The sequence below is a fragment of the Pelodiscus sinensis genome, chromosome 12 (assembly GCF_049634645.1).
Source record: "Pelodiscus sinensis isolate JC-2024 chromosome 12, ASM4963464v1, whole genome shotgun sequence".
Lineage (NCBI taxonomy): Eukaryota > Metazoa > Chordata > Testudines > Trionychidae > Pelodiscus > Pelodiscus sinensis.
This window is the reverse complement of record NC_134722.1, coordinates 43,102,057-43,126,321: the sequence shown is the minus strand read 5'-3', so window position 1 is coordinate 43,126,321 and position 24,265 is coordinate 43,102,057. Positions and strand designations below refer to the sequence as shown.

The window sequence follows — 24,265 nt, the reverse complement described above, 5'->3', positions numbered from 1 at the left end:
CACCGATGCTGGGGGGAACCCCGAGATTTGTGGGCTGGATCTGTCCTGTGGGGCGTAGGTCCCCCACTGCTGCTCCAGGGGTGCTTGTCCACTAGAAGGCTGCACTTTGGGTTCCACTAACCCCCCTTTGATCCTGGGTTGGTGAAATCTCCTATCACTGCACTGCCACCTGCTCTTCTCTTCTCAGTCTCCCCCCGGAAGGCGGTCAGGGCCGTGACTCACTCCTTAACAGACTGAAGCAGGGCCTGGCTTCTAAGAAAGGCTGCGATTCTACTGAAAGCTGGCTTTGGTCAGAGTTCTCCAAACTCTGGTGAGAGGGTGATTTCCACAACTTCATGGACAGGTTTAAATCCCGCAGCTCTGCCCAAAGCTGTCAGTTCACCCCGGCCATCGAGGAAAGCGTCCCAGGCCCAGGGTCCTCCAGCTGGAGAGAAACCTCCCAGGATCATGAACTGCCTGACGACGGCTCTTCTGCTCATTTTCCTCCTGGGCCTTTCTCTTCAGCCCATCTATGCTGGTCAGTGGGACCGTGCGGCATTGCCGACCCTTTTCAGCAAAGAGCTAGGAGAGGGTGGAAGGTGCCGCTGGGGGGCGAGGGCTGGATTCATACTTCCAGGGCCGGATTCACTAGCCTGGAAGAGACTCAGATCTCCCCAGCGAGTGTTGTACTGGCCCAGACCAGCGGTTCTCAACCTGTGGGTTGGGACTCAGATTACAGGTCCCTCCCTGCAGCTGAAGACCTTGGGCATCAGTCTGACGTCTCACCAGGGCTCCAGTCCCTGCTCCTGGGGTTGTGTAATCATGTTTGTGGCCTGAAGGGGTCATGGTGCTATGAAATGTGAGAACCCCTGGCCAGCAAGCTCTTATGCCGCCCTTCTAGCAGCTCCCAGGGCAGGGAGGAAGGATGGGCATAGCCAGGGTGTTCAGCCTCTTGCAGAGCAAAGCATGCTGGGATAAACACTTTCTACCAGGGAAGTTCAATGTGGTGCTCCGTAACCTGCTGTTTGGGGGCTCCTTCTCGATGCTACGTAGTTGCAAGTCACCCACCACTGCTGTGGTTGAACAGAATAGGCAGTAGGGGCCCTTTTCCTCCTACATCAAGGCGTGGACACTAGAAAGATGTAAGGGGTGTGGAACTGTTTCTCATTTGGTTTTCTTTTCCTCCAAAGCTCCACAAGGGATCCTGGAAGACACAACCTGCTGTTCAAGCGTCATTAAGTTACCTATTCGTTTTGGTAACCTGAAGCATTTCTACAGGACCTCCTGGGGGTGTAGGAGGCCAGCTGTGGTGTAAGTAGCCTTCAGTCAGTCGGAGCTTGCTTCTCTGTGGGAACTGAGGGGGGATAGGCGTGTGCTAGGGACATGCTGCTCTCGTAAGTGTTAGGAGGAAGTCTCACAGACCGTGGTCACTTAGCCTTGCAATTGCCTATTGCGCTTAGCAATGAAGAGCCTGATTCTGCTCTTATCTGGTTTTGGAGCCGTATGACTCCACTAAGTAAGTTGCTCCTCATTTACACTAATTAATTTCAGCAGAGCCGTTTCTGCGTGACACCAGTGTGTTGAGAGAAGAATCAGGCCCTGAGTGTAAATCAGAACATTATTTTATTAATTGTATTATAAAATGAAAATTCATGGAAAATATCTCAAGAGCTGGTCTTGATTAATTCTTAGGCTGTGGAGAAAGTGAGAGCTTTGGCTGATGACCACTCTGACCATGACGCTAGTTACCAGAATGGAAGTAGACTTTACGGGAATGCTCTTACTTTCCAGGCAGTGCAGCACTGTACATCCCTGTACCTTTCAGCTGGGTGATTCACCCACTGCGATATGCCTTGAACCTTGGAGGCACTTGGTGTAACCACACCTTGCATTGTCTCAGTCATTAAGACACTGTTTAAATAGCAGCCCACAAATTGCAGTTTACATGAAAGCTTTACATACAGCAGAGCAGGGAATTCAAGCCATGCTAATGCCCTAATCTCCATCCATGTCTATTTCTAAGGCACTGTCCCAGTACACAGTGCTGTGCAATGGGGGTTGTGGCAAAGATAGAACAGGGCGTTGTCTCTTCAGCAGCCTTTCCTGTGGGTTAGATTCTTCTTGGCTTCCTCCTAAGGTTTCATTTCAGAGCAGGCTGAAGGTCTTGAGTATAGCTGAGGTGCTGACCCCCTGTGGGTGTTAGCCACTGCACCCCAGACAGACGTCAGTGTGAACCAGCTCAGTCTGCCGGCCTAAACCAATCGGGTAATTTCACTCGGACACAAAGGTTTTCCCATACACATGACTCCACAGCCTCTAATGCTGTTACCCCTAATTTACCCCCGTGTCTCGGAGAGGAGACTCAGTCCCTACGACGATGCTCTTCTTCCTTTCCCGAACAATTGTGCAGGGAGCTGAACACGGCCGCTGCAGTCCTGCGGTAGAGGAGCACAGTTACAGCTCATGCAGCATGTTGGGACAGGAGGGAGCTGCATGCGCTGTAGAATGGCACAACTAATAATTTGTCAAACTATCGCCTACCGGTTTGGGATGAAGAAACACTGCACTAGCTGTGGGCAACGTCCCTTAGCCTTTCCCTGCCTCAGTTTACCCAGCTGTAACTACCTCACAGGTGTAGATTGAAGTGTGATTTGAAAGGTGAAAGGTGCTATAGAAACACAAAGTATTTTAATGTTACCTGCTAGTAGCCGGGGAAGTTCTCTTCCTTCAGTCTTCTGTCAGACACTAGGCAGCTCACAGCTGTTGAGTGTACCAGGTACATGAGGCAAAAGAAACCTCCAAAGCTGCCTCAGACCAGTATGCCCCGAGCAGCACAACTAGTACTGCAAAGCCTGGCAGCAAAGCTGAGTGATTCATTCTCCTCTTTCCTTTCTGGGGTATTAGCTGAATTTTGTGGGAGTCGTGCCAGCGTGCTCCCTTTGGAGCGCTGACTCCTGTGCACGCTCTCTCTGCAGTTAATAACTGAGCTTTCTGATGTTCCAACACTGCAGGTTTGTGACTCTCCGGAATACGGAAATCTGTGCTGATCCACAGGCCAAGTGGGTGCAAAATGCAATACGGCGCCTGGAGAAAAAGAAGTAGTTTGGGACAGCGGACTGCCACAGGCCTGCGCTCCCCTCGTCTCTTTTCTGCCTCCCAGGGCCAGCTGGCTCTGCTCTATTTATGTAAAATGCCTATTACTCTGAAAGGGATTAAATCTTTAATTTATTGGCACCAGCTGTGTCGTGTCATGGTGGGACTCGGCACGGTTCAGTCGTTGTCAGGTTTGTCCTTCCCAAGGGATTGTTCGACATTGGTGGGTCATGTGACTTCTGGGAGGGTCTGTAGCCCACTGAGGAGACGCGTTCAGTTGCCTCTTTGCACCGGTGAAGTGTGTTGGAGGCGGAGAGGCAGTCTCCATAGGACAGCATGCCTGGCAGCAATCCAAGCTCCAGCATGGCAGCAGGGCTGGCCTTACCATGAGGCAAACTGAAGCGGTCTCCTCAGGTGCCAGACTGTGGGCAGAGTAGGACCCAGAGTGTAGAAAACTGTCTGCGGCTGGTGCAGATGTGTTCTCTCTGCTCTAGATGCACAGAGATGCTGGAGTGCTGTGCTGGAGGAAGGGGGGCACAAGAGACATAACAGGCAGGCAGAAGAAAAGGGAGCATGGGGGCCTCATTTGAGTTCCCCGCCTCAAGTGCCAAAACGTTGTGGGCTGGCCCTGCATGGCAGGTGTGGAAGGACCATCTCTCCATAGAGTTTGTTCAGTGCTCCTGTGCTAGCAGAGCCAAGGGCTTCTCCTCTGAGGCTGCCTGGAAGAGGGGGCGAATAACTGGCTCCAGCTGTGGGGTGACACACACTTGTTCACATGACCTGCATCTGGGTCTGGTCTTCCTCCTGCCTCTCATCACTCTGCCTCTGAACACTCAAAATGCTGGTGCCTGAAATTGGGAGCCTACCCAGAGCTCCCCAGAGTTTGGAAGGGGGGCTCAGCTGAGCCTGAGCATTACAGATAAAGCAGCAAACTCTGACCCGAACCCTGGATTCATTTCCAGGGGTTTGGTGAAGACCCAGCGTCTCTCTTGAATCGAGCACAACGTCCCCTTGCTGAACGGGTCATGGGGCTTGATAGCACCTTGGTTTATGAGTCTGCCTCAGGACAAGAGAGCCCCGAGGGGGTGCACACCAGGCTCTGCTGTAGGGAGAGCTGGTAGGGTAGCCGGCTGTCAGATGACATTTGGGGGTTTCACTGGAGCCCAGGGCCACCTCCTGCCTGGTCTGTGGGGTGTCTGTCACTAGGCTGGTACTAGAGAGCTGTTAGCAGATGATTTCTGGAGCAGACATTAGATAACGTTTGTAAAACTAAAGCGCCCCTCTTCCCTCATCCCAGCCTCGGTGATAACCACAGTGTGGACGGGCTGCTCGACCACACGCCCGAGGTTACTGTTTGCGGCCTCCCATAGCAACAAATCACAGCAGCAGCGCTGAGGTTTCCACTGCCATGCGGCAAGCTTTCAGCGCCCAGGCCTCTGACACCACAACTGTCTAGCCAGGCTCCTCAGATCTACAGACATTGCATAGAGCCTGACGGGCACGGTGTGCTTCAGTCTGTCGCTTCAGAAGGACTTTGCTTTGCACTTTATCCAGGGAGACCATGGAACCCCAGCAGTGTAGGGCTGGACAGGGCCTTCTGAGGCTATGTCTACACAGCAGCGTTATTCGGAAATAACACAGCACGCGTCTACACTGCAAGCCTTTATTTCGAAATAATGTTGAGCTGGAGGACTTCTTACTGTAACCCTCATTTCATGAGGAGTAAGGGGAGTTGGAGGAAGAGTGTTCTTCCTTCGACATCCTGCTGCGTAAACAGCCTCAAAAACTGAATTAAGCTAGTTCGACTTCAGCTACGCCAGTGGTCTCCAACCTTTTTACACCCAAGATCACTTTTTAAATGACAGAACAAGCCAAGATGTACCGCCCCGCCCCTTCCTCAAAGCCCCGCCCCTTCCTCTCTAGTCTCCTCCTCTCCATCACTTGCTATCCCCAACCCTTATACTGTTGCTTTTTCCCCCCAATTCTTCTGTAGGAAGAGGTTTTTCTAACATTTGGCCTGTCTAGACTGGACCAAATGTCAGAAAAAACCCTTCTTTTGGAAGACCCCTTATTCCTTGTGGAATGAGGAGTATAGGGGTGACCGAAAGAGCAAGTTTGCTCTTCCACTAAAAGAAGCAGAACAACAAACGCGTCCCTGGATGCAGAAGAGTTTTTCTGGGATATCTCAGATGTAGGGTCTGGGGGAAAAGGGAGTGCAGGAGTGTTATGATGCTGTGGCCAGATGTGGGCTTGGCCCCAGTTGGGGGTTTGTTGTCCAGGCTTCATTTTAAAATAATATACAATGTCAAACACAAGAAGTTTCTGCATTGTCTTTATTTCTGAGAAGGGCAGGGGACCTGTTTTGAGTCAGGGGTCACTGACCCACAGAAAAGTCAGTTGGGGCCACACAAGTGAGATGCAAAATAAAAACTCCTCCAAAACCCCCACAAGCCTCACTAATGTGGCCCCGACTGTGCTGGTGGGGGTAGGGGATGTGGTATTGGGGAAGAGTGCCAGGGGGTACTGGGACAGAGTGCTGGGAAGGGTGCCAAGGGGTGCTGGGGCATGGGACAGGGTGCTGGGGTAGGGTGCCAATGGGTGCTGGGGCAAGGGACAGGGGGCCAGTGGGTGCCAGGGCAAGGGCTGGGGCAGAGGACAGTGTGCTGGTGGGTGGCGGGGCAGGGTACTTGTGGGGGTCTGAGCAGGCGGAGGGGACAGAGACCAGTACCTGGGAATCCTGCAGCTGCAGGCCAAAGCCCAGGAAGTGCGTGGGCTGCTCCCCCGAGCCCTAAACAGTAACATGGTACCTGAAACCCGGGTTCGTCATGTGCCCGATGCCTTCCTATGCGGGCTGGGAATGGGGGGAGGGGGAGACCTGGACCGTGCCGGCTCCAGCGGGCGCGCTGGAGACTTTATTCCCCTGCTGCCTGCCTGTGGGGGGGGGGGGGGTGTCCCAGACCACGCCAACCGCAACCGCTTGGGAAGTTGGCGCCTTACTCCTCCCCTCCCTAGCACGTGATGGACCAGCATTTTAGGTACCGCGCTGGCTGTTCAAGGGGAAGGAAGAGCAGCTCGCGCACTTCCGGTACCAGTGCAGAACTCTCCCCACCCCGCTGGAAGCCCGCGCTCCCTCCATTGTTCCTGGAGGTAGCATTAGCACGGCATTCCTCTTGGGGGGGTGGGGGCAGTGAGGGGGGGCCCCCCACAAGCCTCACGATCGACTGGTCAGGCCCACAAGATCGACCAGTAGATTGCCATCGACGGGTTGGTGACCACGGAGCGACGCAATTCTACTTTAGCCTTGCTGTGTAGATATACCCTGAGCGATCAGCAAACCCCTTCCAGGCAGAAGCAAACCTGACCTAGAGCATCCTTGACAGCAGGTTGCCCAGCCTGTCCTTTCAAACCTCCAGTGATGGGGATTTCACCCACAACCTCCTTGGAGAGAACAGAGGAAGCTAGTGAGAAACAATTTGTTTTCAGCTGAAATTGGAAATGAGGGTAGCGTGCAGAGATCTAGGAAGAGTTGCACAGGGCCACAAGGCCAGTTATAAATTCACTCTGCTTCTTCATGCTCCAATGGAGCCCTGGCATTTGATACCAGCTATTTTCCCCTCACTCAACCAGCAACTTCCGTTTTCATGGTTCCCTGCTCCCGGCAGTGCAAGGAAAAGGTTTAGCAGATAATTGATACATTGGGGAATTCCACGCGCCTTCTGGCCTGCTGCCGACATCCATTCCCAGCCCTGGTTTTTCCCACCTCACTTTGTCACGGGACAGGCACGGGGGTGGTAAATACAGCCCGTACACCCACACAATGAAAATTGAAACCACATGTGCAATAAAGGCTGGGAGCTGCAGGCTGCCTCTAGTCCTTGGAATGCTGCTGTTCTGTTAGGAACGACCAGGGAGGGTGCCAAGCATATTATTGAGAAATCGCTCTGCTTAACAGTCTCTGTATTGCTCCCACCGGCTCCTGATCGGCAGAAAATGAAGGGCACGTCTGTTGCTTCTCTTGTGCTGTTAGCCCTGGTGGCAACCTGCAATTTGGACTGCGGCGTTGAAGGTGAGCTGGAGCTGCTTTGAAGTAGAAAGTGCTGAAGGAAAGGGCAGGTTTCCTGGGGTGGTGGGTAAGTGCTGTGAGGCTGCTTTGGAGTGTCATTTCAGAAACAGATTCCTTTCAGAAAGGAACAGCCCAGTGTTCAGAGCATGTGGAATAACCTGTCCAGCAAAGAAATCCAACAAGCCAGGGTGCTAGTCTGTTTGCTAGTCAGGAAAGGGAACAAGAGAGTTTCAGAATCAGACAGACACACACTCTGGGGGTATGCCTACGCTACAGCATTTTGTTGGAAAAATGGCTGTTTTTCCAACAAAACCTGAGTAATGCCCACACTGCAATCGCGTTCTTTAGAAAGTCAATAGAAAGAACAGGGGTTTTTTTTTCCAGCGTTGGTAATCCTCTTTCTGCGAGGAAGACGCCTTTTTCCAAAAGAGCTCTTTTGGAAAAAGATGTGTGTGGATGGGGAAGAGGGAGTTCTGGATGAGTGAAGGAGTGTGTGGATGAGAAGAGGAAAGAGGAAAAAGCACAGGTGCCCTGGTGGCCACTCTGTCCATAGTAATCACAGCTTAAATGCGAGATAGTATCCATTGTGTGTGGATGCTATCTTTCAATAAAGCAGATCGCTTTTTCGATGGCTTTTGCACTGTGAACACTCTCTTTCAGAAGAAGTTTTTTCGGAAGATCTCTTTCGGAAAAGTTACTTCCGAAAGAAGCCTGCAGTCCAGACATAGCCTGGGTGTCAGATATACACCCAGAGTCACACACACAGCATATATCAGATATTCACCCAGAGTCACACACACAGCATATAACAGATATACACCCAGAGGCAGACAAAAAGAAAACATATGAAAGGACTATAATGATAAACAGATGCTTAAAAACATTGTTGATCAACAGAGCTAGATATTCAGCTGTATCCTAAGCCAGAAAGTGTGTGCATATGGCTGTCCAAATAGCATGCACCCATGTGCACATGTAATTAGGGATAACTGATCCTCTGTGAATTTAGTTACTGCAGTTGTGTGCACAACTATGGTGCATGAGCACATGCTCGTGGTAAGTGCTTGCACTTGTGCAGCCCAGGTGGTGAAAATGTGCCCCATTATCGGCATAAGGAAATTGCAAGAGGCTGGTGACATCTGAATGTGGGTATGAGTCTAGTTTATAAGACATCGAGGGAGTGTGCATACTTGTCTGCCCCTCTCCGTGGTGGGCCACTCCACAGAAATGAATCAGGCTGAAGCCAGCAGGGAGCTATAGAACTGTAAAAGGGTCAGTAGGAAAGGAGGCTGAATTTTTACTGAGGGGCCCCATGGAAGAGCAGGTTTGGAGACTGAGAAACAACAGGGCATTTAGAGCCCTTGGCTGCATAGAACGGCACAATTTAGACTATGCTTTCCCTGGTCTTCTTAGGATTGCAAAAGCTGTGTCCTGCTAGAAGTAGCAGGGATCTCTGTGATACTCCTTGTAGAGGCATTTCACTAATGAGTCACTTTATGAGAGGGGTGGGCAATAATTTTTAATGGGGGCCATGACAAGAGTTGGGTAAGTAGTCGTGGGCTGCACGTCTCTATGGAGGGTTATGGGTCTGGGGCAGAGGTTGGGTTCAGAAGGGAGCTGGGGTAGTGAATTGGGATGCAGGCAGGAGTCTACCCAATGTCCCTGTTGGTCTGTGGGCCAGATCTAGTGGCTTGGAGGGCTGGGTCTGGCCCACGGGCCATATATTGCCTGCCCATGCTTTATGGGCTCTATGGAGGAGTTGACAGAGAGGCTTATCTAAACCCATGATTCTGAGCTATCCTCTTTTCCATCCCAAGAGCTCCCCACCCAACTAACTGGGACCCCATCTAGCAATAGGGCCTGTGCAAGGCAGGGTGGTCCTGACCTCCAGCCTGGGAACCTGGAGAATGAACCATCCTACAGAAGTCTACTATTAAATTCCATAAAATGGTTCAAAAACCCTAGAGAGAGGTTTTCATGTTCTAGTCACTTGTGCAGGCCTTTTCTAGAAGGTTTGGTCTGGCCGATGTGGATGTGCATTGGGTTTTGCTTTGCTTTAACTGCATTGGGTTTTCCATTGTTTTAATCTGCTCCCTTTTCATGATACAACTTCTGCTCCTCTTGCTTTGTTCTTGGTCGTAAGGAAGCTGTGGAGGGCCAGCTGGCAGCAGTAAGAGCGTCCCGTGTGTCTCTGACTCTCTTCGTCAGAGAGAGGCGTAAGCTGCCAAGCTGGGATGTGGGCCAGGCTAAGAACTTGTCCAATGCTGTGGGATTTCAGAGCCAGGGTTTTTGCTTGGCCCATGGCAAAGATGGGGGTCGGCGTAGAGTGAGATCCACATTTCTCAGAAAGTGCTGGGCAGGAGAAGGTTCAGACGTGAGATCTGAGTCCTTCCTGTTTCTATTTAAGGGAAGAAGAATAACTGAGAGTCTGATTCCCACAGCTTTGAGCCATAACATGCTGCAATGACCCCAGGGAGGAAGCCCCTGGCTCCGAGCCGGCATACCGTGTAGCTTTCATGGGCACAGCCCCCTTCTTCAGATGACCAGAGTTATGAGTTTAGGATGTGCACACCCAAAATAAATAGGAGAGAGGAAGGGGGGGGGGGAGGGAAAGAAAAAGAAGGAGGGTGGGTAGGAGACAGGGAGCTAGAGGGAATAAGTAAGTATCTGAAGATTGGGTAGTTAAAACGAAGCAGATAAGAATCAAAGTCAATTGATAGTATCCTTCCTGACCTAAGAGTCTACACAAAGAGCTGTTTGCACTTTCAATGGCTGTTAAGTTAGTCGTGTCCCAACCAACTTTCATCATGATTGAGTCCATTAGCATGTGAATTGAATTTGTGGATGAACTCTAATTCTAATGCTTCCTTGTGGATCTGGCTAGTAGAACTGGTTTGTGACAAGACAGCTACTTGAAGATCTTTCAAACAGTGATTCGGAAGATTAAAGTTTCTGTATGTTTCCTTTCCGTATATCTGATTGGTGTCCATTGATTCTTTCTCGCAGAGACTGTCCAGTTTCTCCAATATATAAAGCAGTGGGGCACTCCTGGCATTTGATGGCATAGATCAAATTACTGGATGTGCCGTCAAATGACCTTTTGATTTGGTAGCCTATGTTATTGGCTCCAGTGATGTATTCGCCAGCATAGATATGTGGTCAGAGTTGGTATCATTTTTAATTGCAGAGCTGGATTCCTGGAGGCTTATGCTGTGATTGTGTGGCTTGGTTACCAGAAAGAATTTGTTTCAGGTTGGGGTGCTGTCTGTAAGCAAGAATAGGCTTTTCTCCCAAGGCCACCCCCTTCTTTTTTTCCCCTCCCCCCTCTTCTTCCCCCTCCTATTTATTTTGGGTGTGCACATCCTAAACTCATAACTCCGGTCATCTGAAGAAGGGGGCTGTGCCCATGAAAGCTCATGATCCCATCTACATGTTTTGTTAGTCTATAAAGTGCTACCAGACCATTTGTTATTTTTTTCTGTAACAGATTAACTCCTGAAGCTTCCATACTTAGCAAATCACTGTTCCATTAGCACCTCTGGGCAAGACTTTCCACTCTTGTGGTAGCAATAATGAGACAGCTGGCCAGCTTTACTCACACAGCATCACACCTGGAGCTAACCACTGAGCCCTAAAGGCTGCAGAGCGGCTACAGAGCAAGGCTCAGCCAACCCTCAGATACCTGTTGAGAGCAAACAGCCCAACCCCTTGGAGTCATTTCCCCGTTCCAATCACCTCGCCCCTCCCTGTCTGTATATTGCTGTCGGGACGGAAATTCCGGGTCCGTGTGTGCACGGCCAGTAAACACCCACGGCTGGCTCAGGCTGGAGTCTGAGCTGTGGGACCCCACCAGGAGGCAGAGTCCCAGAACCTGGGCTCCAGTCCAATGCAGGTTTTAGCCTTGTAGCCTGAGCCTGAATCACCTGCTGCAGGCCAGTGGCAGAGTCTCTCATTCCACTGTAGATGGACCTCATGGGTATGGTGACCATATTCTCTGAACCCAAAATAGGGACACATGAATCACAAAGGGTTTCAATGGTTTCTTTATTTATGGCAGGGCTGGGGAGACGTTTTTGGGCTGGGGGCCACTGGCCCAGAGAAAAATCAGTTGGGGACCACACAAGCGAGAAACAAAACCACTCCAAAAGCTGCTAACCGCCACCGGTGTGGCCCCCTCACTCCTCTGGCATTCCCGCTCCACGGAGTGAATGGAAGGGACACAGGACTGAGGTTCAGGGCTTCCCGTAGGCCAGATTTACTTTTCTGGTGGATGCAGGAGCAGGGTGGGGTTAGGTGTCTGGCCGGGGGAGGTGCAGGAGCAAGGAAAGATGCAGGAGGGGTTTTGGGGAGGGTGTCTGTCCAGAAGGGAGGATGTAGGAGCAAGCTGGCGGTGCGAGGTCTTGGGTGGGGGGGAGGGAGGGAAGGTGAGTGACGGGGATTGGAGTGTGAGGGGGGGCACTTACCTGGCTTTGCGCCCCTGATGCTACCATTGGCTGGCCCATGGCAGCAGCAGGGAAAGCCTGCAGCCAGCGCATCACCCAGCAGGGTGGGGGTGGGGAGCTCAGCCTTCCCTTCCTCCCCCACACTGGCGAGAGCACCTGCTCCAGCTCCCTTCTTGGAGGGTGCACTGGTGGGGGTGGGGAGGGGGCTTGTGAAGAAAGCCCCAGGCTGCCCTGCCAGACCCGCTCACAGAGAGCGGCAGACGAGCAGCTCCGTGCGCTCGTCAGTAAGAAATGACCCCGGCCTCGCAGTGATCATCCCAGAAGGAGGCTGCGGGAGGAGCAGGGAAGATGTGGTGATTTGCAGTCTCAGCCGCTCAGCCAGGAGCCGGCAGGGCCCAGCGAGGGGGTGGGGTGCCCGGCGTGGCCACGTGCATGGGGGAAATGCCCTGTGCTAGAACCCAGGCCAGGCTCCCCCATGCGCCTGTGTGGAGCCCATGCACACGGCAGCTGCTCCTCCCATGTCAAGTCTGCGACAGCCCGGCCACGAGGGCCCTGCACTGCAGCCACTGCAGCCCGGCCGGGCTCAGGCTTTACTTGCCCACTGCTGGCACAAGTCTCCAGAGAAGGTGCCGCGGGAGCCCCCTGGGAGCCAAGCCCCGCACGCGGGCAGCCCACACAGCCCCCTCAGCTCCCGCCCCAGCGGGGACCCGGCGCCCACTAGCTCCCTGCGTGGGCAGGTGTGGGGTGCCCAGCCTGCAATGCCCCCCTTGGAGGGGTGAGCGCTGCCTCTTGCTGCCTGCAGTACTGCTCAGAGCCGCAGCTCGGCCCGACCTCCCGCTGCATCAGGCGCCTGATCCCGGCCCAGTGCCAAGAGCCGAAATAGGCCCGCTCCAGCCACCACTATCCCAGCGGGGGAGGGGGGAGCTGAGCTCAAGCCGTGGACCCTGGACCGCACTGTTAGAGCCGCAGGGCAGAGCCAGCGCTCAGCGCAGAGCCGGGAATCAGCTGATTTCCAGCTCAGCTGGCGCCGTCTCTTCCTTTTAAAGCTGAGAGACCTCGCGTGGCTCTTACTAAGTGTAACGGGCAGAGGGGCAGCGGGCTCTCGTGGAGGGGCTGCGAGGGGAAGGTGGCCGCTTACATGCTGTTGCTTTACCCGTGCGGCTCCCAGACTACCTGCCCGCAGAGCAGAGGGCCAGAGGTCAGGCACCGCTCCCACCGCTCCTGTTGGCTGGGTTCCAGAGCAGCGGGAAAACTCTTTAGGGAGGTCCCTGCACACCTGAGTTGCCCTGGGAGGCGGAGGGGGAGGGGAAATAGCAGTGCACAGCTGCTACTAGCAGGGCTGCTGTTTCTGGGACATTTTCAGTGTTTGCGGGGACACCGGGACAGGGGATTGAAATTAGGGACTGTCCTGGATTTTCCAGGATATATGGCCACCGTACTCATTGGCCATATTCTGCCCTCCCCCCACCTAGTTCCTGTGGAAAAACACTTCACTCTGTGAGTGTCTCCATTGCCAAAGGGTTACTCTGAGCACTGCTCTCTGAGGCCACAGCGATGGATCCACAGGCAGTCGATTTATTGTGTCTGCTTAGATTCAATAAGTTGACCTCTGAGCGCTCCTGTCAACTCTGGGTACTGTACCAGGACGAGAAGAGTAGCCAGAATTGACAGGAGAGCATCCCCCATCGACCTTGCTGCACCCAAGATGCTGCAGTAAATGCAGCAGCTTCATTGACACTATTTACATGCTGAAGTCATTTAAATTAGATCGACGGGGGGAAGAGGGGAGACTTAGCGTAGACAAGGCCTAATTCACAGTCATGGATAGAGAACTCCAGAAAAAAATACCATACGGAAGTTACTGGGAGGAAGCAATGATTGTTATTGATCTACAAGGACCATGGATAACATGTCAATCCAAACAAGGGATTTTGTTTTACCTGGTATGATGAATAGGAGGAGTACTGGCCAGCACCAGTGACTAAAGGGTTAAGCTCAGGTAGCTATCAAGGGTGTTGGCAGGGAGCCAGAAGAACCAATGGGGACACAGTGCTGAAATGTAAAATCCTGCTGCTTTTGTCTTGTGTGAGTTCTCAGGTAAGGGCTGGAGGGAGGAGATGCAGCAATCAGAATTACCGTGCGTACAAGGAATATTGGGGATGGGAGTGAACTGGGCCTTGAAGTACAGATCAGCACAGATTGTGAGTACAGAGAGGAATGTATGTTTAATCGCAATCAGGGTATTTTTCTTTATTTTGGTTGTTTGGTTAAATGTGTCTGTGTGAGTCTCTGCCTTCCCTCCCCCATCCACTATCTAAGAGCATACCCAGAGATTTCCTCTGTGTTTCCATTTGTTTTACTCAGTTTCTCTGTAAGACCTAGAATCCAAGGATGCTTTCTCAAATACAGCTTTTTGTTTTGTTAATAAAATCACCTTTTTTAAGGCAATGACTTGAGTCTTGTGACCTGGAAAGAAACAGGAGGTCTGTCTGCGCATGTGTGTCTGCCTGCCTCAGACTAAGAGGTCAGCTACTAGAGACTGTGGTTTGATTTCTCTTGGTTTTTCACTCTCTCTTGTAGTAAAGGAGTTTGAGGTACCCCCGGGAACAAGTCCAAGTGTTTTCTGCCTGGGTTCAAGGAGAAAGGGGTTTTCTTTTGTTTCACTTGGTGGTAGGAGCTACCCCTCCAAAAGTCAGTGAATTTGTGACTCTGGGGAGTTTGTGGAAGCAGAGCCTATAGAGGCAAGGTATCTGTGGTCTCTTGCGGGCCCCCACCTTCTGCACTCAGAGTGCCAGAGAGGGGAACCGCCCTGACACCTGGCAAAGAGCAGTGCTTGATTAAAGAGTGACTCTGTAAGAGTAATATTGAGGGGCTTGGACTTTATACCCTCCAATCTGAGAGCAGCAGAAGATCGCTGCGTAAGCTCGTCTTGTTCATCAACAGGTGATCCAACCCAAGGTATCACCTCACCCACCTTGTCTCCTGAGAGCAGATTTGTTCAGTTACACATCAAATGCTGATGGCCTGGACCCCAGATGGTAGAAATCACTCCTGCTCTTGACTGCCAGGGGCCATGCTGAGTCAGACCCATGGGGAATCTTTCAATGCTATGTGATCCAGAATAGATTCCAACACCTCCATTCTGTCATGACTCTGCAGAGCCTAAGATAAAACAGGAACTTGCCGATAAGGGCTCTAACTCCAGAGCACACAGGGAAAAACAATGCTTGATTGTGAAACCCTGTTTATATTGGACAGCCGGTAAGTAGCTCATTGAGGTCAATGGGGTTGTTTGCATGAATAAACTCTCCCCAGTGCAAGGAAGGACGGCACCAATTGGCCCGTAGTGAGTGGGGTGCTATTTTTACAGTTGTTTTGCAGCATCACGTTTCCCGTAACCATGGGCGCGTCTAGACTACATGGCTCTGTCTACGGAGCCATGTAGATTTATTTGTTTGGCAAAGGGAAATGAAGCTGTGATTTGAATAATCGCGGCTTCATTTAAATTTAAATGGCTGCCCCACTCTGCCGATCAGCTCTTTGTCGGCAGATCGGGGCAGTCTGGACGCTCCCCTGTCGACATGAAAGCCCTTTATCGACCTCCCTGGTAAACCTCATCCTACAAGGCATAATGGGGAGGTCAATAAACGGCTTTCAGGTCAGCGCGGGAGCATCCAGACTAGCGCGCTGAGCTGACAAACAGCTGATCAGCTGTTTGTCATCTCAGCGCGGCAGCCATTTAAATTTAAATGAAGCCGCGATTATTTAAATCGTGGCTTCATTTCCCTTTGCTGATCAGCCTAATCTACATGACTCCATCGATGGAGCCATGTAGGTTAGATACACCCCATGTCGTAAAACTTACCTGTGATGTGTCTACAGCTCTCATGCGAATAGCTAGGCACGGGCAATAGTTAGGAGAAAACTCATAGATGTTCTCCAGACGTGTTGTCTTTGCACCGTTCCCCAGATTTCAGCGAGACCTCCGAGTACATCTGCAGAGCAGCTGGGACGGTGCTGCCTAACTTGGGTAGTACATGTGCGCATGTGAGCTCTGCTCGAGCTAGAGCATCAAAAACTGTGTGGCACAAAGGCCTTCTCAGGCTAGCTGCCCGAGTCCACATCTGCCCAACCCCATGGGGCGTACTTGGATGCCACAGCCTCATGGCTATGTTTAGCATACGCACTGAAGTGGAGCTAGCACCTCTACATCTATTTCTCCGGGGAGCACCCTCCCATCTGCTTTGAAGGCCTGGCCTCCATGACCAGGGGCACTTATGTTAAAGCCTAGCGGGGCAGGAGGGGTGGGCTTTTGTTTGCATGGGAGCCATTGCTGGGGACAAGGATATGCACAGCTTAGCATTGGCACCCGCAGCCCAAGCTCACCTCATGCTGCCCCATCAGTGATGGCATCTCAGCCCTGACCAGGAGAGCCACCCTCCTCCGTGTCCTGTGTTCTGAGAGTGCCAATCAACAGCTACCGCAGCAATCGCTTTGGTGACAAAGACGGGCCGCCGGGAGCTGGACCGAGACCAATTAGTTTCACAAATGCCACCACAGCCATTAGATGGAGGAGGTGGGGGAGTTTTTATTGGACCAGCTTTTGTGGGTGAGCAAGACCAGCTTTGGCGCTCACACAGAGCTCTTGTTCCCGTCCGGGAAATGGAAGAGTCACAGACGGAGCAGCTTGCTTAGCGTAAGGCATTATCACATGTCTCCAGGGACCCTTCGAGGCGAAGGGGCCCTTTAACTGCACTCCAGCCAGAGGCAGGGAACCGGGGAGAGGGTTGTTAGTGAGTTATCGATTGTTGTCATGAGCCATGAACCTCTATTCAGTCCGAGATTTTTTGTGTCTAGTGTAGCTGTAAATTTAAGCTCCCAGGCTAATCCTTGGAAAGCGCTGTGCAGGTCTCCTTTGAGGCAGAGGGCTGGTCCATCACACTATGTCTGACTTCACTGTGCAAAGTCTGCACACGCTGGGGATGGTTTTGTCCTTTATTTGGTGAGCATGGCGGTTGCCTGGTTTTACCCACAGCGCAGCGGTTGCAGCATTTAGCGATGCCCTTCAGATCGGAACTGACGTCCCACAAGCAAGAGTCTCGGTGGAGTCCCCATCCACCCGGAGCCCCCTGGGGCTCTTGATTTAATAAGTGGTCTCAAGAATCTTTTGATTTCACATGCTTTTGCTAGGGACTTTCCCTCCCTTCTTACAGCACTTTCTTAGTCCTGCTGAGATTGTTCCTTGTTCTGGTTTGTTCCATGGATCGGCACTCTTCAGCTGAAGATTGCCCAATTTGGAGGCAGGCTTTGGAGGAGAAAGGCGATTGTTTGCAGCTTCATTACATCCAGAGCATGAGCTGATACTTATGGTGTTTTTTTTTTCTTTTTTGCTGTAGCACAACCCAAGGCATATGTGAAGTGCAAAAAGATATGTACGAATTTTTCAAAAAGAATACCCCAGGCACTGCTGAAGTCCTATATGAGGACAGAACCATCATGTCCTAAAGCTGCTGTCATGTAAGTATTTTCCCACCATGTGGTGTTTTTTAAATATTGAATTCAGAAAGGATTAATTGAATTTACAACTCTGAGAATAAATAGGTCACAATCCTACAAAGACCCTTGTTTTGGTGCAAAGCACATTATGGAAACTGCCTACTGGACTCAAAAAAGATTAGGGTCCCATTGTGTTAAGTACTGTATATGTAACTGTCCCTGGGGGATTTGAACCTGAGATCTCTGTGTAGGAGCCTCTACAGCCTGAGCTATAAAGCCAGCAGGCTTTCAGCTTAGGCTGTCGTGCTCACTTGCTCTTATCACTCACTGTAAATGGTCAAAGCAACACTACATGGGACAGTGAACCACTCTAAGGCTATGTCTACACTACGGGGGGTTTCTGGGAGATATCCCAGAAAAACTCTGCTGCATCTTGGGAACACATCTGCTCTTCCTCTTTTTTTTGCGGAATAGCAGATGCGCTTTTTTGGAATGCCTGTCTTCCTCAGTCCACGAGGAAGAAGGGCTGTTCCGAAAGAGAAGGCTTTTCCAAAATTAGGCCCAGTGTAGATGAGCCAAATTTTGGAAAAGCTTCTTCTGAAAAAATTACTGGAAAAAGGTTTGCGAATTGCAGAGCGCAATTTGTGTACCTTTTCCCGAGAAATCGTTGTATCTAGACATAGGCTAAGTGTGGGGGGTACACATGCAGACTTAGTGAGGCTGTCCCTGCCTTGAACAGTTTGCAAGCTAAACAGACCAGATGGGCAAAGGGCAGAACAAAGGCAAGATTATGAGCCCTGTTTTGCAGGTAGGGGACCAAGGCTTGTCCACACCTACAGCGCTGCAGCAGCGTTGCCGTTGTGCTTACGGAAGATGCTGCCCGGAGGGAGCCCACCTCCTTGAGAGGCGGTAGCTTCGTCTGTGGGCGAAGGCCACCCTTGGGCACAGCGCTGTCTACACCCGGAGTTGGGGGTGTAGTTATCCTGACAAAAACTCACCCCTGACCAGGGAAAGCGGACGTTCTCCGAACAACTGCAGAGTCTGAACCCCTTAGCTCTAGCCCGGAAAGCTGAGTTCTGTTCCCTGGTTGGCCAGTGGCCTGCCTCTGTCCCTCCCACTCTCGATCCGCTTTGTGCATTCAGATCATAGGCCTCTTACTTGGACCATGGCCTGCACACGTACAATACCAAGCACAGGGGAGCCAGGAGCTCAGGAGGGGCCTGTAGCTGCTAAGTAATAAATAACAACCTGGCGGCAGTGAGGCCCAAGAATGGAGCCCCGTGACATTAGCAGCCATTTTACAAGCCTGACTGTGCTTTAGGAGTTACAGTCTGGCCATGCTCACATTCTGCTTGGAGGCAAAATTCCCTCCAGTTTCAGTGGGATCAGGATCCGACCCGATAGGTGATTACACTGTCAGCCCCTTAAACTTCATTTCAACGTCCTCAGGATATTGCGTCAGCTGCTCCATTTAAAAATAATTACTGTGCCAGTGAACGGGAAAAGGAAAGTCTATCCTCAGGAAACGGTTCGTCAGATCAAAGGATGATTCAAACGCCCAACTGATTAGATCCCTATTGCCTGCATTTCTACCCACAAAAGATGGCTCTGTTTAACTTTCAGGCGGCAATGGGAAATTTAATTTCACTAGTTTCTGCCAGGGTGGCATGAGCTTCCCAGGTCTGCGATCATCCAGGCTTTGGGTATTTACCAGCTCTTCCTTTCTGTTTCTGGTGATTGTTGCCATTTCTGTTCTCCCTTCAGATTTGTGACGCAGAAGTCTAGGGAGTTCTGTGCAGATCCAGAGGAGAGCTGGGTGCAGGAAGCAGTCCGACGGCTGGACCAGACAAGTGCCCCTCAGGATCCACCCCCCTCAAGCACGGTCTCTTCTGCAGCTGTGCCAGAAGACATAGGCGATTTAGAGAGACTCATTGGTGGCACTGCCTCTGTCCCAAGACAGGCCGGTGTTTTAACCAGTCCCATTCCTGGGGCTGGCACAACAGTCTCACAAGCAGTACATGGTTCTGGTGTGAGGACAGAGGAGCCCAACACCTCCACATTGATTGTGCAAGAGGCCATGAGTTCCTCTGCCACACCCTCCTCAGCATTAAACGAGACGGGTCCTCCATCTACTATCTATACTGAGCCTACTGCCAATGGCAGCAAGGGTTCCATGAGATCTGTAGACTCTGCAAACAAGTCCACAGATTCTGCCATGAGTCCAGCTACTGAGGTATCTGCCACCGTCCCCAGTAGATTCATTGCAGATCCCACCACTGCCGTCAAACGACCTGAGAGTCCCACAGGACCGACATACAAATCTAGTAGAAATCAAACAGCTGATGTACTTGCCAGTGCTCCTAGTGCGATTACTGCAGATGCTACAGCCGTTGTAAATGGCACGGAGATTGCGGAGTTATCCCCTGCATTCCTGACAACAACGGCTCCACTAGAATCGGTTCCCAGCAAGCCTGCTATAGGCCTTGAATCTCTGGGACAGGCCAGTGAGAACTCTACCAGGAAACCCACAACTGTTCTGAAAGGTACTGCTGATGCCACCAGAGGTTCCACTGCCCAACCCACACCTCCTGGAGGGGACACGGGTTCTGTCAGCCACAGGAGTGGTGATGAAAGAGACACTGTTCATGAGTCTATGGCTGGAGCCAGCCCAGCTAACTACTTATCTACTGTAGGCAGGGAAGGTCCTCCTCATTCTTCTCCTGAATCCATTTCACCCCCAGGAAGTCTGGTCTTTTCCTTCACAGGATTCCTACATCAGAACAGAGCACAAGGGGCTTCAGCATCACCAGATGTTCTCGTGGAGTCTACACCCAGCTTTTTGTCTGCATCCCGGACCCACACCCTTAGCCTCGTTTTGCTGGGGAGTGTTCTGTGTATATGCAGCGCTGCTTTATGGATGTATTTAAAGTCCAAAGTCTTCCCTGGAGAGCCTACTAAGGAAATGGTACAACTGTTGCGTATTCATCAGCAGGGCTCTCGAATTAATGACTATGCCATGGAAGATGTCTGAATTTGTCATGGCATGGACTTGGGTTTCTCTTGCTCTTAGGTGGACTCTGGGATGTTATTCTAACTGGGAGCAGGGAGGTTAAACCTGGCACTAATCAGGTTTATATTGGACTAAGCCAAACCCTCCCCCCAAAACCCAATGCAAGATAAATGGGCCAAGGCAGGGAGCTGCCAAGGAAAGTCATAGCTTCTGATTGGCAGGCAAAGAACCAAGCCAAACCACACAGGGAGCCAAGGGCAGTGTGTTGAGGATGAGCTACTTGCCTTCTCTCTTGCATCACTGGATGCCACCGTAACAAACTTGTGCTGTGCGCCAGACAGTGGCAAGACATGTTTTGAGCTGGTACTGGAATAGTTACCCAGGGAAAGCCCATCCGAGGTGCTGCCAAGCTGAACGTTATGCACCCCGAACCCGTCTGTCTGTTACTTCATGCCCTGCATCTCTGGGGGCCTCTGTGGTGCCATTCTGTTCCCATCTGTTTGAAGGATCCCTGCTTGTCTCTGCAGCTGTTCCAGTCCTCAAGGGCAAGTGCTAACTGTTAGCAGCTCTGACCGGTTTGTGTCGTTTTCCAATGTGGTGGCCCCAAGTCAGGCCTCTGGATCCAGATTTAGGAAGCTAATTGTCCACTGCAGGCAACTAAGAATCAGCACCTAGTGACTTAATTTTCACAATTGTTAAGCACCCGCGACTTGGCACGGGTGAAGATTCACACCCTGGTTGTCTAAAGCAGGAATTACAGTGTCTACTGTGGATTTAGGGATTAACATTAGGCACCCACATTATAAAACTGGACTCGTTGCTAATCAGCTCTCTCCTCCAGCTGCTGTCCCTAGCCCTACCAGTTCCCAGCACAGGTGGGATGTTATAGAACAGAGGCCTGCAGTCGTATACATAAAAAAGAGCCATTGTGAGACATAGAAACCAAACAAGCCCCCAGACACTAAGCATCTAGGGATTCTTCTATGGATGTGGACTCTGCTTGGTGAGCCATTCTGCTGGACAGTTACAAAAGACAATGTCTGGGGAATTCACTCTCCGCGTGCTGAGTAACTGCTGGCAATACACATGGGGCGTAGAAACAGGCCTGTCTAATTGTGTGTTGTCTCTGGCAGGAAAGTGTAAAACTCCTACATTAGTGCACCAGTATGTGTCTCTGTAACAAGCGTACATAGAGCAGCAATCAGCATGGTATTACAGCACTGTAAAGCTACTAGGGAAGAGATTTTGAATGCAAATGGCTATTGATTTTCATACATTTAGACATTGCAGAATCTAATTCTGGGGATATTTCATCCTGTGGGCCAGATCCTGAAGGTCATTTACTCCATTTTACTCACTCAGGACAAATTCCCCAGGAACTCAGCAGGACTTTTGCAGGAAATTGCGCTGCTGTCTAGACACACCCCTACAGACTAACACAGCTACCCCCTGAAACTCTTATGCACACAGCTGAACAAGCCAACCACAGCGGATTCTGTACTCCTGGTACAGACACGGCAGAGGTGACGAGGGTTCCCCAATTAAGAACCAGCAGACATACTGCGGGGGACCTCCGAGCAGCCATCAGGTTGCACCCAGAAGCTGGGCCGATGGGATTCAGCCCAACGATATTTTTGCTTGTAATCCAGATCCCTTCCCCTTGGCTGTTGGTTTTGTAGAAGGGGCTGGAAGTAACTTGGAACAAGAGCTTCAGGGTGTGATGGGATCTGGTTGGTACTTGAGTGGTGAAACAGCCGGATCCCTCCATTTCAGCGGGGGCCACGCCCGCCCCAGAGGAGATCCGCACAGGGCAGGGGCGAGCAGCATGGCCCCAGCGGGAGAGCAGCGGCAGCCCAGTACACGAGCCACCCCCCCCCCTCCAGCCCACACTCACCCGTGCGGGGGCACTGCTTGCACCACTTTCCCACTCAGGGCTGCACGCAGCCGTCCGGCGCAGGACAAGGCAGCCGGGGGGTCCTTGGGGCAGCCCCCCGGCCGGTGGAGCGGTGGGATTACTGCCACCCACCGACAGGAGAGTAATTCTGCCACCGCCGATATCAGAGGGGGATTTCTGGGGCAGGCCTGGAGCTGTTACAGCTTTCAGCCTGCTGCTTTCTATGCACAGCGGTCCCCTGGCAGGGGCAGGAGGACTGTCGCACTGGGGCGGCGGGGCTGCATTTGCAAGAAAAGCGCCAGGCGACAGGGAGCAGCGCCTGCCCTGTGAATGTGTCGGATGCTGTTTATATTTTTGTAAGAAAACAACAATAAAATCCTGTGAGAAAGGTCGATGTCGTTAGCTGCGCTCAGATGAATGATTCAAATCCAAGTCGCAAGGCAAATGCCAGAATTAAGGAGAAGTGAACTGGGACTTCAATAACCTGGGCGAAATTGTGGCCCCATTGATACCAATGGCAAAGCTCCCATTGATTTCACTGGGGCGATGGCTGTGCCCCGGGTTTTTGAATTTCATGGACCACATGCTGCCCAAGGGCTTTGCACAGAACGTGCTCTCTAGCAAGACCCGCATTCCTGCTTCTGGCAAGGCAGGACTGAAGGCTGAAGGACCATTTCTTCCCTCAGCAAAAGGTCCTGGCCCCATTTGGTTCCAGAAATGGGTCACAGTCCAAGGAAGTTTTCATTGACCCACACCGGTTGCCCAATCCCCGTTCTACCCAGCCAGTCAGGCCCTGGACCTCTGCTTACAAGTCATGTTATTTCACCAAGGGTTCCCCTAGCAGGAGTTTGTGCTCTCCTGCAGCTTGGCTCAGGCCACTAAGCTTCCGTTTGCAGAAGGGGGGAGCCCCTTGGAGCCCCTGGAGGTCAGTTCTCCTGCAGTAGAATACGGTGCTAGCGCCACACAGACAAGTGTGCTGGGGGCCCACCAGTGACTGTTGTTTCCAGGCAAATGGGCACCACAGACATGGCTGCCAGTGGTCCCTGATCTCAGGAAGTGCTGTGCGGCTTCCTGCCTTGCCTGGTGAGCGTCCGAGGAAGCGAGAGCTGCTGACCACGTACTTCAGCATTCTCCAAAGAAGACAACACAGAGCGGAGCCTGACCAAGGCCGGGTGTGGCTCAGTGTCACTTCCCTGCTGCTTCTGGGTAGCACCCGACTGAGAGAGATGGATCAGAAAGAGGAAGGTTCCAAATTGACCTTTTCTACTCCTTTCTGGTTTGGCCTTCTTTCCATCCGCCTGGCTTGCACAGCCCTACCTCGCACAGCCCTACCTTGCACAGCCCTGCCTTGCACAGCCCTGCCTCGCACAGCCCTGCCTTGCACAGCCCTGCCTCGCACAGCCCTGCCTCGCACAGCCCTACCTCACACAGCCCTGCCTCGCACAGCCCTGCCTCGCACAGCCCTACTTCGCACAGCCCTCCCTCCCACTGACCTACCTCGCACAGCTCTATCTCACACAGCCCTACTTCGTACAGCCCTGCCTTGCACAGCCCTCCCTCCCACCACCCTACCTCACACAGCCCTACTTCGTACAGCCCTGCCTTGCACAGCCCTACTTCGCACAGCCCTGCCTCCCACCACCCTACCTCGCACAGCCCTGCCTCGCACCACCCTGCCTCCCACCGCCCTACCTTGCACAGCCCTGCCTCGCACCGCCCTGCCTCGCACCGCCCTACTTTGTACATCCCTGCCTCCCACCGCCCTACTTCGCACAGCCCTCCCTCCCACCGCCCTACCTTGCACAGCCCTGCCTCACACAGCCCTACCTCGCACAGTCCAACCTCGCACAGCCCTGCCTTGTATAGCACTGCCTCGCACCGCCCTGCCTCACATAGCCGTGCCTCGCACAGTCCTGCCTTGAAGAGCCCTTCCTCACACAGCTCTGCCTAGCACAGCCCTGACTCACACAGCCCTGCGTTGCACAGCCCTACCTTGCACAGCCTTAACTTGAACAGCTCTGCCTTGTATAGCACTGCCTCGCACGGCCCTACCTTGTACAGCCCTGCCTCGCACGGCCCTACCTTGCACAGCCCTGCCTCACACAGCTCTGCCTCACACAGCCCTGCCTCACACAGTGCTGCCTTGCACAGCCCTGCCTCGTACAGCCTTGCCTTGCGTAGCACTGCCTCACAAAGCAGTGCCTTGCACAGTCCTGCCTTGAAGAGCCCTTCCTCACACAGCTCTGCCTAGCACAGCCCTGACTCACACAGCCCTACCTCGCACAGCC

General features: G+C 52.2%; 2 protein-coding genes across 3 annotated transcripts; both read left to right on the top strand.

The window, feature by feature from the left end:
* The first annotated feature begins 317 nt into the window (after positions 1–317).
* On the top strand, positions 318–3,188 carry CCL22 (C-C motif chemokine ligand 22). The gene is made up of 3 exons (XM_025186384.2): positions 318–517; positions 1,170–1,290; positions 2,991–3,188. The coding sequence occupies exons 1-3, from the start codon at positions 448–450 to the stop codon at positions 3,079–3,081; spliced, it is 282 nt and encodes a 93-aa protein (XP_025042169.1). The 5' UTR covers positions 318–447; the 3' UTR covers positions 3,082–3,188.
* Positions 3,189–6,841: 3,653 nt separating this feature from the next.
* Positions 6,842–22,369, top strand: LOC102458236 (uncharacterized). 2 transcript variants are annotated; one of them, XM_075940368.1, is made up of 3 exons: positions 6,842–7,138; positions 16,974–17,094; positions 18,838–22,369. In XM_075940368.1, exons 1-3 carry the CDS (start codon positions 6,907–6,909, stop codon positions 20,102–20,104), a joined length of 1,620 nt encoding a protein of 539 aa, XP_075796483.1. In that variant the 5' UTR covers positions 6,842–6,906; the 3' UTR covers positions 20,105–22,369. The 2 variants fall into 2 exon arrangements, with proteins under 2 accessions (XP_075796483.1, XP_075796484.1); XM_075940369.1 differs by lacking the exon at positions 6,842–7,138 and adding an exon at positions 13,120–13,778.
* The last annotated feature ends 1,896 nt before the right edge of the window (positions 22,370–24,265 follow it).